At 46.7% G+C, this 17,404-nt stretch overlaps 2 protein-coding genes across 2 annotated transcripts; both read left to right on the forward strand.

Moving 5' to 3' along the window:
* The first annotated feature begins 11,235 nt into the window (after positions 1 to 11,235).
* Positions 11,236 to 13,660, forward strand: LOC127294216 (uncharacterized). The gene has a single exon (XM_051323975.1). It carries the CDS (start codon positions 11,286 to 11,288, stop codon positions 12,750 to 12,752), a length of 1,467 nt encoding a protein of 488 aa, XP_051179935.1. The 5' UTR covers positions 11,236 to 11,285; the 3' UTR covers positions 12,753 to 13,660.
* An 886-nt stretch (positions 13,661 to 14,546) lies between these two features.
* On the forward strand, positions 14,547 to 17,156 carry LOC127294218 (fructose-bisphosphate aldolase, chloroplastic). The gene is made up of 6 exons (XM_051323977.2): positions 14,547 to 14,814; positions 15,571 to 15,840; positions 15,924 to 16,033; positions 16,113 to 16,203; positions 16,306 to 16,575; positions 16,687 to 17,156. The coding sequence occupies exons 1-6, from the start codon at positions 14,668 to 14,670 to the stop codon at positions 16,963 to 16,965; spliced, it is 1,167 nt and encodes a 388-aa protein (XP_051179937.1). The 5' UTR covers positions 14,547 to 14,667; the 3' UTR covers positions 16,966 to 17,156.
* The last annotated feature ends 248 nt before the right edge of the window (positions 17,157 to 17,404 follow it).

Genomic DNA, 17,404 nt, shown 5'->3' on the forward strand with positions numbered 1-17,404 from the left:
CGCTGTCCAGTGTTCCATTCCTGGATCACTTTGATATCTGCTAGTCAAACTAACAGCATGTGCTATATCCGGTCTTGTACATAGCATGGCATACATGATAGAGCCTACTGCCGAGGCATATGGGATCTGACTCATCCTTTCTCTTTCTTCTGCCGTAGCCGGACCTTGAGTCTTACTCAAGACCTTGCCTGGTAACATAGGTAAGAATCCTTTCTTACTTTCGTCCATTCTAAACTTCTTTAGAATCTTGTCCAGGTATGTACTCTGTGATAGCCCTATTAGACGTCTTGATCTATCTCTATAAATCTTGATGCCTAATATATACGATGCTTCACCAAGGTCTTTCATTGAAAAACTATTATTCAAATAACCCTTTACACTGCTTAATAGTTCTATATCATTCCCAATCAATAATATGTCATCTACATATAATATCAGGAATGCTACAGAGCTCCCACTCACTTTCTTGTAAATACAGGCCTCTCCATGATACTGTATAAACCCGAAGTCTTTGATCACCTTATCAAAGCGTCGGTTCCAACTTCTTGATGCTTGCTTCAGTCCATAAATTGAACGCTGAAGTTTACATACTTTGTTAGCATTTTTAGGATCAACAAAACCTTTGGGTTGTACCATATACAACTCTTCCTCAATGTCTCCATTAAGGAACACCGTTTTGACATCCATCTGCCAAATCTCATAATCGAAAAATGCAGCTATTGCTAACAAAATCCTTACAGATTTTAGCTTCGCTACAGGTGAGAAAGTCTCATCGTAGTCAACACCTTGAATTTGTCGGAAACCCTTTGCGACAAGTCGAGCTTTATAGACAGTAATATTACCATCAGCATCTGTTTTTCTCTTGAAGATCCATTTATTCTCGACAGCCTTGCGGCTATCAGGTAAGTCTACCAAAGTCCATACTTTGTTATCATACATGGATCCCATTTCGGATTTCATGGCTTCTTGCCATTTGTTGGAATCTGGGCTCATCATTGCTTCTTCATACGTCGCAGGGTCTTCATCATTGTTGTCCACAATCATGACATTTAGACAAGGATCATACCAATCTGGAGTGGCACGTTCCCTTGTCGATCTGCGAGGTTCAGTAGCTATCTCATTTGAAGTTTCATGATCATTATCATTAGCTTCCTCTGTTGCCGGTGTAGGCGGCACAGGAACATCTTCCGGTACTGCGCTACTCTGATCAACGAGCAGAGATTCTTCAATCTCATCGAGTTCTACTTTTCTTCCAGTCACTTCTTTAGTGAGAAATTCTTTCTCAAGAAAGGTTCCGTTCTTAGCAACAAAGATCTTGCCTTCGGATCTGTGATAGAAAGTGTACCCTATAGTTTCCTTAGGGTATCCTATGAAGACGCATTTCTCCGCTTTGGGTTCTAGCTTGTCCGGTTGTAACTTTTTTACATAGGCTTCGCAACCCCAAACTTTAAGGAACGACAGCTTAGGTTTCTTATTAAACCATAATTCATACGACGTCGTTTCAACGGATTTTGATGGTGCTCTATTTAAAGTGAATGCGGCTGTCTCTAATGCATAACTCCAAAATGATAACGGCAAATCAGTAAGAGACATCATAGAACGAACCATATCTAAGAGAGTTTGATTACGACGTTCGGACACACTGTTTCGTTGTGGTGTTCCCGGCGGTGTCAATTGTGAAAGTATTCCGCATTTCTTTAAATGCATGCCAAACTCATAACTCAGATATTCACCTCCACGATCAGATCGTAGAAATTTAATCTTCTTGTTACGTTGATTTTCTACTTCACTTTGGAATTCCTTAAACTTCTCGAAAGTTTCAGATTTATGTTTCATGAAGTAGATATACCCATATCTACTCAGATCATCTGTGAAGGTTAGAACATAACGATATCCACCGCGCGATGCTACACTCATTGGTCCGCACACATCGGTATGTATGATTTCCAATAAGTCAGTAGCTCGCTCCATAATACCAGAGAATGGAGTCTTAGTCATTTTTCCCATTAGACATGCTTCGCATCTATCAAGTGACTCAAAGTCAAGTGATTCAAGTAATCCATCGGTATGGAGTTTCTTCATGTGTTTCACTCCAATATGACCAAGACGACAGTGCCACATATAAGTAGAATTATCATTCAATTTAATTCGCTTAGCATCAATGTTATGTATATGTGTATCACTACTATCGAGATCTAACAGAAATAAGCCATTCTTTTCAGGTGCTCGAATTACCATAAAAGATATTATTCATAAAAATAGAACAACCATTATTCTCAGACTTGAATGAATAACCGTCTTGCATAAAACAAGATCCAGATATAATGTTCATGCTCAACGCGGGTACAAAATAACAATTATTGAGGCTTAAAACTAATCCCGAAGGTAGATGTAGAGGAAGTGTGCCGACAGCGATCACATCGACTTTGGATCCATTTCCAACGCGCATGGTCACTTCATCCTTTAGTAGTCTTCGTTTATTCTTTAGTTCCTGTTTCGAGTTACAAATATGAGCAACCAAACCAGTATCAAATACCCAGGTACTAGTGCGAGAACCAGTAAGATAAACATCTATAACATGTATATCAGATATACCTTCTTTCTTCTTCTTGACAAGGCCGCTCTTCAGAACCGCCAAATACTTGGAGCAATTACGCTTCCAGTGTCCCTTCTCCTTGCAGTAATAGCACTCAAGATCGGGCTTAGGGCCAGTCTTAGGTTTCACAGGAGGCGTGGCAGCTTTCTTGCCACCCTTCTTGAATTTTCCCTTAGACTTGCCCTGTTTCTTGAAACTGGTGGTCTTGTTGACCATCAACACTTGGTGCTCTTTCTTGATCTCAATCTCAGCAGATTTTAGCATGGAGAAGAGTTCAGGTAACTCTTTGTTCATGTTCTGCATATTGTAGTTCATCACAAAGTTCTTGTAACTAGGTGGCAGTGATTGAAGGACACGATTAATCCCCAGTCGGTTAGGAATCACTATTCCCAAATCACTGAGTTTCTTCGCATGCCCGGTCATGGCGAGCATGTGCTCACTAACTGAGCAGCCATCTTCCACAATGAAGATGAAGAAGTCATTCGATGAATCATAGAATTCCACGGCCTCATGAGTCTCAAAGAAAGATATCAACTCATTGACTAACACATGTGGATCGAGGTGCACAAAACGTTTTTGAAGATCGGCTTCCAGATCGCACGGGATGGCACACTGAACTTGAGAGTACCGAGTTTTCCGAGTCGCGTAAACATTCTTTACTTCATCGGTTTCAGTTTCTGCAGGAGGGTCACCTAGCGGTGCATCAAGCACATATTGCAGATTTCCGCCATTGAGGAAGATCCTCACATGACGGAACCAGTCAGTGAAGTTGCTACCGTTGCTCTTAAGCTTTTCTTTCTCTAGGAACTGGTTAAAATTGATTGGGGACGCCATATCTACAACATATTTGCAATAGTTTAGACTAAGTTTATGACAAATTGAGTTCAAATTTTAATTTAACAAAATTAAAAACTAGGTGAACTCCCACTCAAAACAATATCCCTCGAATTGTCTTAGTGATCACATGAACCAAATCCACCACACCAAGTCCGATCATCACGAGACAAGATGTAACTTCAATGGCGAACACTCAAAGTGTTCATCATATCAATCATATGATTCATGCTCTACCTTTCGGTATCACGTGTTCCAAGACCATGTCTGTACATGCTAGGCTCGTCAAGGCCACCTTAGTATCCGCATGTGCAAAACTGGCTTGCACCCGTTGTATGCACTTGTTGATTCTATCACACCCGATCATCACGAGATGCTTCGAAATGACAAGTCTTGGCAACGGTGCTACTAAGGATGAACACTTTATTATCTTGATATTTTAGTGAGAGGGATCATCTTATAATGCTACCGTCGCGATCTAAGCAAAATAAGATGCATAAAAGGATTAACATCACATGCAGTTCATATGTGATATGATATGGCCCTTTTGTCTTTGCGCCTTTGATCTTCATCTCCAAAGCACGGACATGATCTCCATCATCAACGGGCATGATCTCCATCATCGTCGGCGAAGCACCAAGGTCAATGGCGCCGTCTTCATGATTGTCCTCCATGTATCAACTATTACAACTACTTTGAAATACTACTCAACATGAAATTTAAAGACAACCATAAGGCTCCTGCCGGTTGCCACAATACAATAATGATCATCTCATACATAGTCATCATCACATTATGGCCATATCACATCACCAAACCCTGCAAAAACAAGTTAGACGTTCTCTAATTTGGTTTGCATATTTTACGTGGTTTAGGGTTTTCGAGTAAGATCCAATCTACCTACGAACATGAACCACAACGGTGATACTAGTGTTGTCAATAGAAGAGTAAATTGAATCTTCACTATAGTAGGAGAGACAGACACCCGCAAAGCCACTTATGCAATACAAGTTGCATGTCGAGCGTGGAGCAAACCTCATGAACACGGTCATGTAAAGTTAGCCCGAGCCGCTTCATCCCACTATGCCACAAATATGCAAAGTACTCAAACTAAAGACAACAAAAGCATCAACGCCCACAAAACCATTGTGTTCTACTCGTGCAACCATCTATGCATAGACACGGCTCTGATACCACTGTAGGATAACGTTGCATAGAAAACAAAAAATTTCCTACCGCGAACACGCAATCCAAGCCAAGATGCAATCTAGAAGACGGTAGCAACGAGGGGATTATCGAGTCTCACCCTTGAAGAGATTCCAAAGCCTACAAGATGAGGCTATTGTTGCTGAGGTAGACGTTCACTTGCCGCTTGCAAAAGCGCGTAGAAGATCTTGATCACGGCGCCACGAACGGGCAGCACCTCCGTACTCGGTCACACGTTCGGTTGTTGATGAAGACGACGTCCACCTCCCCGTTCCAGCGGGCAGCGGAAGTAGTAGCTCCTCTTGAATCCGACAGCACGACGGCGTGGTGTCGGTGGCGGTGGAGAATCCCGGCGGAGCTTCGCTAAGCGTGCGGGGAAGAAGGAGGAGTGGGGCGGCTAGGGTTTGGGGAGAGGGGGGCGCCAGCCATCTAGGGGTGCGGCCACCTTGTGGTGTTTTGGGTGGCCGGCCCCCTCCCCTTGGCCCCTCATTATATAGGTGGAAGCCCCAAGTGTTGGACTACAAGTCTCCGAATAAGACCCGAACCCAAAACCTTCCATGTGATAGGGAAACCTACCCAAGGTGGGAATCCCACTTGGGGTGGGATTCCCCCCTTCCATGTGGGGGGGTGGCCGGCCCCCTTTGGGGAGTCCACTTGGGACTCCTCCCCCTTAGGGTTGGCCGGCCATGGGAGGTGGAGTCCCTCCGGGACTCCGCCTTCCTTAGTGGTTTCTTCCGGACTTTTCTAGAACCTTCTAGAACCTTCCATAGAACCTTCCGGATCATTTTAAATCACATAAACTGACTTCCTATATATGAATCTTATTCTACGGACCATTCCGGAACTCCTCGTGATGTCCGGGATCTCATCCGGGACTCCGAACAAATATTCGAACTCCATTCCATATTCAAGTTCTACCATTTCAACATCCAACTTTAAGTGTGTCACCCTACGGTTCGCGAACTATGCGGACATGGTTGAGTACTCACTCTGACCAATAACCAATAGCGGGATCTGGAGATCCATAATGGCTCCCACATATTCAACGATGACTTAGTGATCGAATGAACCATTCACATACGATACCAATTCCCTTTGTCACGCGATATTTTACTTGTCCGAGGTTTGATCATCAGTATCACTCTATACCTTGTTCAACCTCGTCTCCTGACAAGTACTCTTTACTCGTACTGTGGTATGTGGTCTCTTATGAACTTATTCATATGCTTGCAAGACATTAGACGACATTCCACCGAGAGGGCCCAGAGTATATCTATCCGTCATTGGGATGGACAAATCCCACTGTTGATCCATATGCCTCAACTCATACTTTCCGGATACTTAATCCCACCTTTATAACCACCCATTTACGCAGTGGCGTTTGATGTAATCAAAGTACCTTTCCGGTATAAGTGATTTATATGATCTCATGGTCATAAGGACTAGGTAACTATGTATCGAAAGCTTATAGCAAATAACTTAATGACGTGATCTTATGCTACGCTTAATTGGGTGTGTCCATTACATCATTCATATAATGATATAACCTTGTCATTAATAACATCCAATGTTTATGATTATGAAACTAATCATCTATTAATCAACAAGCTAGTTAAGAGGCTTACTAGGGACTCATTTGTTTGTTTACATAACACACATGTATCAATGTTTCGGTTAATACAATTATAGCATGGTATATAAACATTCATCATAAACATAAATATATATAATAACCACTTTTATTATTGCCTCTTGGGCATATCTCCAACAAGATTTAATTGGGCATTACGACAAAGTACATAGACCGCTATCCAGCATGCATCTATGCCTAAAAAGTCCACCTTCAGGTTATCATCCGAACCCCTTCCAGTATTAAGTTGCAAACAACAGACAATTGCATTAAGTATGGTGCGTAATGTAATCAATAACTACATCCTCGGACATAGCATCAATGTTTTATCCCTAGTGGCAACAGCACATCCACAACCTTAGAACTTTATGTCACTGTCCCAGATTTAATGGAGGCATGAACCCACTATCGAGCATAAATACTCCCTCTTGGAGTTAAGAGTAAAAACTTGGCCAGAGCCTCTACTAATAACGGAGAGCATGCAAGATCATAAACAACACATAGGTAATAGATTGATAATCAACATAACATAGTATTCTCTATCCATCGGATCCCGACAAACACAACATATAGCATTACAGATAGATGATCTTGATCATGTTAGGCAGCTCACAAGATCCAACAATGAAGCACATAAGGAGAAGACGACCATCTAGCTACTGCTATGGACCCATAGTCCAGGGGTGAACTACTCACTCATCACTCCGGAGGCGACCATGGCGGTGAAGAGTCCTCCGGGAGATGATTCCCCTCTCCGTCAGGGTGCCGGAGGCGATCTCCTGAATCCCCCGAGATGGGATTGGTGGCGACGGCGTCTCTGGAAGGTTTTCCGTATCGTGGCTCTCGGTACTGGGGGTTTCACGACGGAGGCTTTAAGTAGGCGGAAGGACAGCCTCGGAGGGGTCACGGGGGGCCCACACACCAGGGCCGCGCGGGCCCCCCTGGGCCGCGCCGCCCTAGTGTGGCAGCGCCCTGTGGCCCCACTTCGTCTTCTCTTCGGTCTTCTGGAAGCTTCGTGGCAAAATAGGACCCTGGGCGTTGATTTCGTCCAATTCCGAGAATATTTCCTTTGTAGGATTTCTGAAACCAAAAACAGCAGAAACAAAGAATCGGCTCTTCGGCATCTCGTTAATAGGTTAGTGCCGGAAAATGCATAAATATGACATAAAGTATGCATAAAACATGTAGATATCATCAATAATGTGGCATGGAACATAAGAAATTATCGATACGTCGGAGACGTATCAGGCTGCCGTCCCTATCACGTCCTTTTGTTGCCGCCGACAGGGACAGGACAGGCCGACAGACTAGAGTAGCGCCGCCGTAGCCTGCGCCGCCCCGGAGAGCCAGGCCATGATGGCCTGTCGTTACGCTGATCGATGTTGCTCTGCAGTAGCGCGAGATCAGCGGGACAAGGCCTCTTTGTGGACTTCTGCACCCGGACGGTCGCCCAGGAACCTTCTCCTACAAGGATCACCAACTTCTGGAGCCGGCCAGGAGAATAACGAACTCGGCCGAGGATGGGCCAACCGGCCTGGCGATGTCGAAGCCGGCCGACTCTGTCTCAAGCCGGATATTGTATATCGAAGCAGGCCCAGACCATGGCACAGTCGGCCATGACCAAGCCGGCCAAGACATGGTTCCAGTCGGCCCCAAGGCGGCTAGCCACGACTTCAGCCGGATATTGTATATCGAAGCCATCCCAGACCATGGCACAGCCGGCCATGACCAAGCCGGCCAAGACATGGTTCTAGTCGGCCCCAAGGCGGCTAGCCACGACTTCAGCCGGCTGTTCCTCAGCCCGCTTTTGCTGCGGGTCAGTCGGTCCTGAGCCAACTGTTTCCAGTCCTTTGATATACCTGGGGTCATCCCCCGACAAAAATGTTCGCAATACAAAGGAACATAATTAAGCATGCATGATTCGTAATGCAAAAGCATCATAAGTTTAGGAATAAACTTGACCGATTCACCTTTAATGGGAGAATGCCACCTATCGTGTTGAATGGGAGAATGCTCTCTATAACTAAAATTTATCGAGATACATCCATATCTAGACAAAAGTGAGACACCTATTTTTAGACGGAGGGAGTACTATATTCGAAGATTTGTACCTGATTTTTGAAGTCTTTTCAGATAATTCTGTTTTGTAACATAGCATGTCCAATTTGCCAATTTTGACATGCGATGATGCAAATGGATTCGATTGTGGACAGATAAAATGCAGATGTAGAATTGGCACTTAAAACAAACGAAACTAAGTGAGATGGCCCAGCAACTTAACAAGATTTGAACAAGCAGATTAATCTAACTGAACCGAAAGGTTTGCATAAAATAAATCTAGAAATCCTAGCTAGGTCTAACTTTATGTAGATACAGATGTATCTCTAACTAAAATTTATCCGTATCTAGACAATAGTGAGACGTCTATTTTTAAACGAAGGGAGTACTATATTCGAAGATTTGTACCCGAAATTTGAAGCCTTTTCAGAGAATTCTGTAAATGGGATTGTCGACATGCGGTGCTGCAAATGGATTGGATTGTCGACAGATAAAATGCAGATGTAGAATTGGCACTTAACAAACGAAGCAAATTGAGATAGCCTCGGCTACTTAACAAGACTCGGACAAGCAGAGTAATAATCTAAGGGTGTGTTTGGCAGCCCGTATCAACCCAGAATTTCCCATCTCAACAGAGATTTTTGGCCATACCTATGTTTGTTAGCCCGGGTGAACACAGATGAGCTATGCCCACCTCATACAGAAAATGCCCCTCAGCCTGGCCCGGTTGTGAAGCTCAAATCGAGCTTCACAACACAGCCTAGCTGAATCCATCCCGCAAACCTCCTCGGGGCCCCACCTGCGAACCCCCAGACCACAGCCCGGCCTCGTCATTTGCTATGGAACGGAAGGAATGGTCGCTCCCGTACCCCTCCTCAGGCCGTCGCCCGCCACCACGCCCTGGCCGCCCGCCACCACCCCCTGGCCGCCGCCCGCCGCTTCCCCCTGGCCGGCGCCGGCCGTCCCTAGACGCCCCCGCCGCCCCTGGACACGGCTCGCCGCCGCCGTCCTGGACGCCGGCCGCAACCGTACACACCGCAGTCACCGGCGCCGTCGCCCTGGGCTACCACGCTGCTCGGCTGGACGCGCCTCAGCTCCAGACCGTCGGACAGACGTGCCTCGGCAGGCCCCGCGTCGTCCCTTCCTCCTCCCGCGCCGGACAGAGGCAGCAAGCCCCGCCGCCGACGAGCCACCGCCCCACGGCCCTGCTCCCGCAACCGCCGGCGCCCCATGGCCCTCCGACCACCACCGCTGGCGCCCCACGGCCCACCATCGCCGGCGATCTGGTCCCAGCACGGCTGAGGGCCTGATTGCTTTTTAGTTGTTTTGTTTAAGGTCCTAAGTGCAAGAGTTTGGACCTCTTTGTTATTTCTTAGGTATTGGGCAAATCTCCACCCATACGGTTGCCAAACAAAGTATCACTTCGAATTCTCTCAACACATACGAGCTAACAAACACACCACAAAATTTCAAATCAGCTTGCATGGGATGAGATATCTCAAGTGCGAAAGTAAATCTAAAGTGACACGGGCTACCAAACACACCCTAACTGAACCGAAAGGTTTGCATAAAATAAATGTAGAAATCCTAGCTAGGTCCGACGTATTAGCTGCTTGAAAATGTCGTCCCTGTCCAAGCCTCGAAGGGCGCGCTTGATCTTGATTTCCTGCAAGCTCCAGCCAGTGTTGATGTATTTGTCGGCGAAGAGGTTATTGCTGGCAACCTCCTTCGGGTGGACGAAGCGGGAGATGGCGCGGACGGCGAGTTCGATGTGGTCGACGGCGAGGTTCCCGACGATGGTGCAGACGCGGTCGAGCAAGTGGCGGGTCTCCTCTATCCTGCTGCTGCCGGTGCCGGTGGCGTCGGTGAGGTGGTTGATGCAGCACGGGAGGATGTGCTCCTGGAGCAGCTTCACGGCGTACAGGGCGCCCTGGATGCGGGCGTAGGCCTCGGCCTGGGTGGTAGGCCGCGCGGGGAGCCGCCGTGACGCCGCCACGGCGGCGAACAGCTGATGGCGGTCGGAGAAGGAGGGGTCGGGCGCGAGGCGAGCCCCTCTTTGCGCCGCCTTCTTGAGGCAGACGGTGAGGTAGAAAGAGGCGCCCTTGAGGCCCTTGGAGCACACCTCGTCGAGTTCCCACAGGACGTGCTCGATCGAGTTTTTTTTGACGTGCTCGATCGAGTAATCTCCTGGAATCCGCTGCAGCTGGACCTGGATCTCCAGTAGACGGTCGCGCTGGCCGCGGATGTACTTCGCCGCGAACGTCGCCTGCGTCGCGACGATCTGCTCCGGGCCGCGGCCCATTGCATCAGGTGAGTTTTTTTTCCTTTTTCTTCCTTCTTTTCTGTTTTTTCTTTTTCTGTTTATATTTTCGTTTTTAAAATCTAACACTTTTAAAAACTTTTTTCGAGAAAAAGTTTTTCATAAAATTTGAACAATTTTCTGAAACCAAAACAGTTTTTAAATTTGAACATTTTTTGGATTTGAATATTTTTCAAAATTCGAAATTTGAATAATTTTTTAACTCGAATAATTTTCAAAATTGAACGTTTTTTAAATATGAACAAATTTCGAATTTCAACGATTTTTCGATTTGAACGATTTTCAAATTTGAACAATTTTCAAATCTTCAAATTTGAACGATTTTCGAATTTAAACGGTTTTTAAATTTGAACGGTTTTCAAATTTGAATATTTCTGAATTTAAACATTTTCTTAATTTGAATAATTTTTAAAAATCAAAATTTTCGAATCTAAAAAAAATAAACTAAACCGAAAACAGAAAACAGAAAAAAAAAACCAGAAAAGATAAAAAGAAAAAAGAAAAAACGAGGCTAAACAGCCACAAATGGGCCTGGCCCATACCCGACCAGGGGTGTGCGGTGGCCGGTAGCCACCGACCTGGTCGGTGTATAGGTTTTGCCAAATCCATCATCCATCCAAAACTTATTCATCCTCCTCCCGATGCCGCCGCCGCCGCCGCCACGGCTGCTCGCCGGCGGCGACCACTATCCGTCCCCAACGTCACCCTCTTCCCCGGAGCACTCTCTCCTCTCCGCGCACCTCCAACTCCCTTCCCCATCCACCTCCGACCTCTCCTCCCCGCACCTTCCCCACGCCCTAGCCTTCTCCTTCCTCACGCACCCTTCCCCTCTCCCGCGCCGCCTCCTCGTCCTCCTCCACGCCGCCGGCGCCCGCTTCCCCGCATTCTACCCCTCCTTCGCCACCGCCCTCCTCTCGCTCCCCTTCCCCCTCCTCCTGCCCCACCCACGCACCCGCCTCCTCCTCGCCGCCGCCGAGCTAACCCGCGCGGCCGCGCCGGGGTTCGCGGCCCTGCTCCTCTCCCTCCTCCGCCGCGTGCCCTTCCCCGGGGACGCCCGCCTGCTCCAGCTCATCCGCGAGCACTCCTCCTTCCTTTACTCCGAGGAGCCCCAGCTCCTCACCTCGGCCGTCTTCGCGTTCCTCCGCCTCCTCTCCAAGAACCGCCTCACTCCGTTCCCGAGAAGCACCGCCGAGTGCAGCAACTGCGAGGAGTGCAACAGCGCGAAGAACCTCGAAGAGCGCGGAAACGAGCTGGTGTCCTTCTGCGTCACGGTGCTGCGGGATCACTCCCAAGCGTGCACGCTGATCGGGAGGGACCTCGTGCGGTCGCTCCATGAGCTGGTGCTCGTGCCGGAGTTCCAGGGACTGTGGAAAGACCTGATGCCGAGCCGCTGCGTGGAAATCGTCAATGTTGGCACTCCTGGTTGGTACACGGCCTTGGCCATCTCGCCGGAGATGGAGACGCAGCTGCTCTTCCTGATGAAGAACGTCAAGTGGGGAAGTCAGAAGCGGTACCAGCTCTGGTTCGCGAGGAGGCATCTGATGGTGCCTGGAGGGGAGGAGAGGATACCGGACATTGTCCGCTTCATATGCTGCGGGTACCATCCGAAGAACGAGGTCATACAGTCGGGAGTCATCGCCCGCTGGGCGGTCATAGGCTGGTTGCTGACCAGTTGCAGCAAGGCCTACATTGTCGCGAATGCCAAGTTGGCGCTGTTCTACGACTGGCTGTTTTTCGATGAGAGCAAAGGTAACATCATGAACATTGAGCCCGCAATGCTTCTGATGGTGAACTCGGTTTCTCAGTATGTAGATATCACAAACATGCTGCTCGAGTTCCTATTTCTTCTGATTGAGAACTATGAGGTCCGGAGGAAGGAGGCCATTGCCCAGTGTGTGAGGTGCGCATTTACCGTGCTGGTGAAGAAAGGAGTGGTCCCGTCTTTGGATCTGTTGACGTGCTGCGAGAAGCTAGCGCCATTGCTTCGGCACAAACTTGTGGAATTTCTATCTAGTACCAGTCCTTTAGCAGCTGTAGAAGCTTGCGGGAAACCTATTGATGAGGTTTCTGAAGCAGCAGACTTGAAGAAGAGAGTTTTATCTAACTAAATGTTGCCACACTTCTGTGTCCGAAATGAACTACATTCAACAGCAATTCCACTGTTAGAATGTTGTGGGAACACATACAGAGAGGAATTAAAAGACAGCATCAGTTCAACAGAAGTTCAGATGAAGACATCCCTTGAGCAAGAAAAAGGAACTTGGAGTGTGGGCTCATCACCAGCCTGCTCTTGGACCAACAAACCTGGTCCTCACCATTATGTACAAAATACGCTCCAATCAGAATCAGAGGCTACTCTGCCATTCAAACTAAAACAAAAGTCAATTCCAGTTGGGTTCCACTAATACTGGTAATGCTACAGTGCAGTATATGGAGACCATGAGCATGATGTTTAATTTCTGCTGGTTGAAAACTATCACGGATCAAGAGTTTGCTCAACCTATGGTATCTCTGATTAATATGCAGCAGAACACATATGTTCTTTTGAGGTATAAAATGAATTTAACTGAAGGATTGAACATGCTTCCTTTGATTTCGTTACAAGTTAGCTTCAAATGTGATGAATTGAAGTGCTGTCAACAAAGAAATAACTCTGCAAAAACTTATCATGCGCTTGAACTGGTGAAAGAAGCCTCTCTGAGCTTAGTCTGAGATAGATGCACGAAATTGGATGATGTGATCAGAGTTAAGACCTGGTGTTGGCATGTACCTTGGAGATATGATGCGCATCAAGCTTGTGATAGTGAGTGTTGGCATGCTAATACACTTACAAAAAAAGTCACATACACTGGAGGGAGTCTCTATGGATGTATTTCTCCTGAGTTATAGGAGATCAGCTGATCTAAGTAGGCCAAGCCCATGTACTAGTAAACAATTTGTAACTATCAGCTTTTATGGTACTTTATGCCTTTTCATTTTATTGAAAGCAGTAGGTGCCATATATCAACTTGCTCTCTGATGTTAATGTTTTTGGTGAGTAGAACAAGGTGCCCGAATTCTTGTCTGCTTTATGCTTTTGATGTCATCAAGCATTTCCACTCTGGAAAATATGCATCTTTTTGTCCTTATTTCTCTATATTTTTCTCCTAACCAGTGTGACACTTCCTAGCTCCTACTATGCATTGTGAAATTAAGTATAATGGCATTTTAAGTTCGAATATTTTAGTAAGGCTACGAAAGATCATTTTTTCCTAATTGAAAGTATCGTAACAGGATTCATGGGGGTCCAGGGACGACATGCAAGATTGCTACATGGTTGGTATCCTCTTGATGGCATCCTTGGCAGGGGGTTGTCAAGCTGATGGTGGATGTGTTTACTGCAGCCACGCACTGGGGCACATGGAGAAGCTGCACTTTGTCGCAGAGCCAGAACAAAGAATGGTTTGCCACACAAGCCACCCTGCACCCTACTAACAGCTCACAGCTCGAGTTGTTATCACTAAAAGACTGACTGAAAAAAACTGATTTATTCCATGGAATCGATGGTTATTGGACGAATTCATGGATGCAATATATCAGGGCATCTCCACCGTCAAAAGATGCTTATGGGCGAAACTGCATGGTGAAATGCACCCACAAAAACTGAGAACGGTTTATCAGCAAACACCATCCTTAAGGCCAAGAACATTCAGACAATATTTATGGACCGTGTAGCACAAAGAAGAAAATTTCAGTATTACAGATTTTACATGGTACACACAGAAGGGAACGAAATCGTAGGGACAGGCATGTGGCAGAGCCAGGACAAAACGAGAAGGTGGCAAGAGGATTGGAGCAACCAAATCACAGCCATTCATATCCAGAAGGCCAACCTCCACCTCACAGCTCATATCCCTTGTGCGCCCAGGTGCTCACCCTTAAATCTCAGCACTTGCTGCACTTCTCACCCCCCTAAGGAAAGGCTGCAATTCCAAGGTGTGTCAAAGAAGAGGGTAGCACCTGATCTGCTTCCCTTCAGAAACAATGGCGTCTGCTACTCTCCTCAAATCGTCTTTCCTTCCCAAGAAATCCGAATGGGGCGTCACACGCCAAGCTGCGGCTCCCAAGCCCATGACCGTCTCCATGGTTGTCCGTGCCAGCGCATATGCCGATGAGCTTATCAAAACCGCGGTATGCTTGCTTCACATCAACTGTATACCATCTTACATGCATATGCATGGATTCGTTTGATACGCAGTAAGTTCTGGTGAGAATCTTCTTGAGTCTTTGCATCAGTTGGGAACAGAGAACTAGTTGTATTGTCTTTTTTCAAGATAAATGTAAGAAAACTATCGATGGTTAACTCAAAAGAATCCTTATTAGGCTACCAATTTCCGTAGTTCCGACCAATGTTTCATCAGGCAGAGAAAAAAAAGTATCTTTGGGTGCTTTGATCGTACCGAAACCACTAGTCCAAATCTGCATTTTTCACTTGTTCAATATTCCATCCATAAATTAACTCTTCTATTTTCATCACTGCGATCTGAATAGATATGGTTGATATTTTACTGGACCAAAAAGTGCTTGTGAAACTCAAAACATACAAGTGATACGTTTCTGAAGTAGAATTTGCTTTAAGGCATGATACAGGTTAATCACCACTACTCTTTAGCACCTGATTACTCTTTAGTAATGATAAGACGTGATCATTATTGCGCACAGATATTTGAAAACTCAAAGCATTCTAACCATATTTATTTGAATCTGTCCGTTTTAAGCTTGGCAATCCATCTGAAGGTCTATGTCATAACAAAATCACACCTAGTAACTCTGAATACTTATTAGCATAAGTAATCAACTTTGTAAAAGTAAATTTTCTACTAAATTAGTGAAAGTTCCATTCAATCATGGTTTAGCAGATCTCAAGTTTTATTTTTCCTGCTGCAGAAAACTATTGCATCACCAGGAAGGGGTATCCTCGCCATGGATGAGTCAAACGCCACCTGTGGCAAGAGACTTGCTTCAATTGGCCTTGAGAACACTGAGGCTAACCGCCAGGCTTACCGGACCCTCCTTGTCACTCCCCCAGGCCTGGGAAATTACATCTCTGGTGCTATCCTCTTTGAGGAGACCCTCTACCAATCAACGGTAGATGGCAAGAAGATTGTTGACATTCTTGTCGAGCAGGGAATTGTTCCCGGTATCAAGGTTGACAAGGTAGGCTGTCTCTGATTCCACTCCAAATCTACACATGCTGTCAGAAAACACAGCATTCTCCTAATATCGGTGCTCACTCTCAGGGTCTTGTGCCACTTGTCGGCTCCAACGATGAGTCATGGTGCCAAGGTCTCGATGGCCTTGCCTCCCGTGAAGCAGCATACTACCAGCAAGGCGCCCGCTTCGCCAAGTGGTTAGAAATTTGGACCTGCAATACCTTCCATTAGGTCATAGCTCCATGCTTCCCTGCCTGACATGAAGTTCTCTTGCAGGCGCACTGTTGTCAGCATTCCTAACGGCCCATCTGAGCTTGCTGTCAAGGAAGCTGCCTGGGGTCTTGCCCGTTACGCTGCCATCTCTCAGGTATTCTTGCTGTTTCCTAACAGACCATATTTCTAGAGTGCAATGGCAAGACAGGCACAAGATTATAATGATATGTAAATCTCTCATATGATGATATTTTAGGACAATGGCCTGGTGCCAATTGTTGAGCCTGAGATCATGCTCGACGGTGAGCACGGCATCGAGAGGACCTTCGAGGTCGCGCAAAAGGTGTGGGCGGAGACGTTCTACTACATGGCCCAGAACAACGTGATGTTTGAGGGCATCCTCTTGAAGCCAAGCATGGTAACCCCTGGTGCCGAGTGCAAGGACAGGAACACCCCTGAGGAAGTAGCCAGCTACACTCTCAAGCTCCTCCAGAGAAGGATCCCCCCTTCCGTCCCCGGCATCATGGTGAGGGCCTGTCCTCCTCCTAGCTTCTACTCTCACCTTAAATATCATCAAGCATCTTGGTTTTATATTGTTCAAGAATATATAAATTTACATTGTTTTGCTCTGCTGCAGTTCTTGTCTGGCGGTCAGTCAGAGGTGGAGGCGACGCTGAACCTGAACGCGATGAACCAGTCGCCGAACCCGTGGCACGTATCTTTCTCCTACGCTCGGGCGCTCCAGAACACCTGCCTCAAGACGTGGGGCGGGCGGCCAGAGAACGTCGCGGCGGCACAGGAGGCGCTTCTGCTGCGCGCCAAGGCCAACTCCCTGGCGCAGCTCGGCAAGTACACCAGCGACGGCGAGGCCGCGGCCGCCAAGGAGGGCATGTTCGTCAAGAACTACAGCTACTGATCCATTGGCCGGCTGCTATCTTATCTACCTATGGAGAGAGTGCTAGTAGCGCCTTGAGCAGCTTGAGGCACTGTAGCCAGTGTGTCGTCGTTGTTACAGATCGAGACCAGCTCCGATTGAGAGATGGACAGAAAGTATACTGTGTTTATTACCACCCTAAGTAAAGAACTTGGAATGGTTTTACTGCTGTACTCGCATCATTTTTCTAGAGCACTGCTGCATTTCTTTTGCCTCTGTATGAACAATCTCAGTCAGACGGTTTTGAACGTGGTATTTTTTTTTAAAAGAATCCTGCGGAAATATAGTGATACCTGTTTCGTGGAACTACTGCACATCTCGGATGAAATTCCTGTGTTCCAAACTGTCAAATGTGTCTTCCTATGTTCCGCGAGTTGTCAGGATGACCCCATGTCACCAACGTTATCCATGTTAGTCATGA

This window comes from Lolium perenne, chromosome 4, assembly GCF_019359855.2.
Source record: "Lolium perenne isolate Kyuss_39 chromosome 4, Kyuss_2.0, whole genome shotgun sequence".
NCBI classification, from domain to species: domain Eukaryota; kingdom Viridiplantae; phylum Streptophyta; class Magnoliopsida; order Poales; family Poaceae; genus Lolium; species Lolium perenne.

What these genes read in the sequence shown, in the direction of transcription:
- LOC127294216 (XM_051323975.1), top strand. Translation starts at nt 11,286, where the DNA reads ATGCCGCCGCCGCCGCCGCCACGGCTGCTCGCCGGCGGCGACCACTAT.
- LOC127294218 (XM_051323977.2), top strand. Translation starts at nt 14,668, where the DNA reads ATGGCGTCTGCTACTCTCCTCAAATCGTCTTTCCTTCCCAAGAAATCC. An exon ending in GGCGCCCGCTTCGCCAAGTG is followed by an intron (nt 16,034 to 16,112) that starts GTTAGAAATTTG and finishes GTTCTCTTGCAG; the next exon opens with GCGCACTGTTGTCAGCATTC. An exon ending in CTTCCGTCCCCGGCATCATG is followed by an intron (nt 16,576 to 16,686) that starts GTGAGGGCCTGT and finishes GCTCTGCTGCAG; the next exon opens with TTCTTGTCTGGCGGTCAGTC.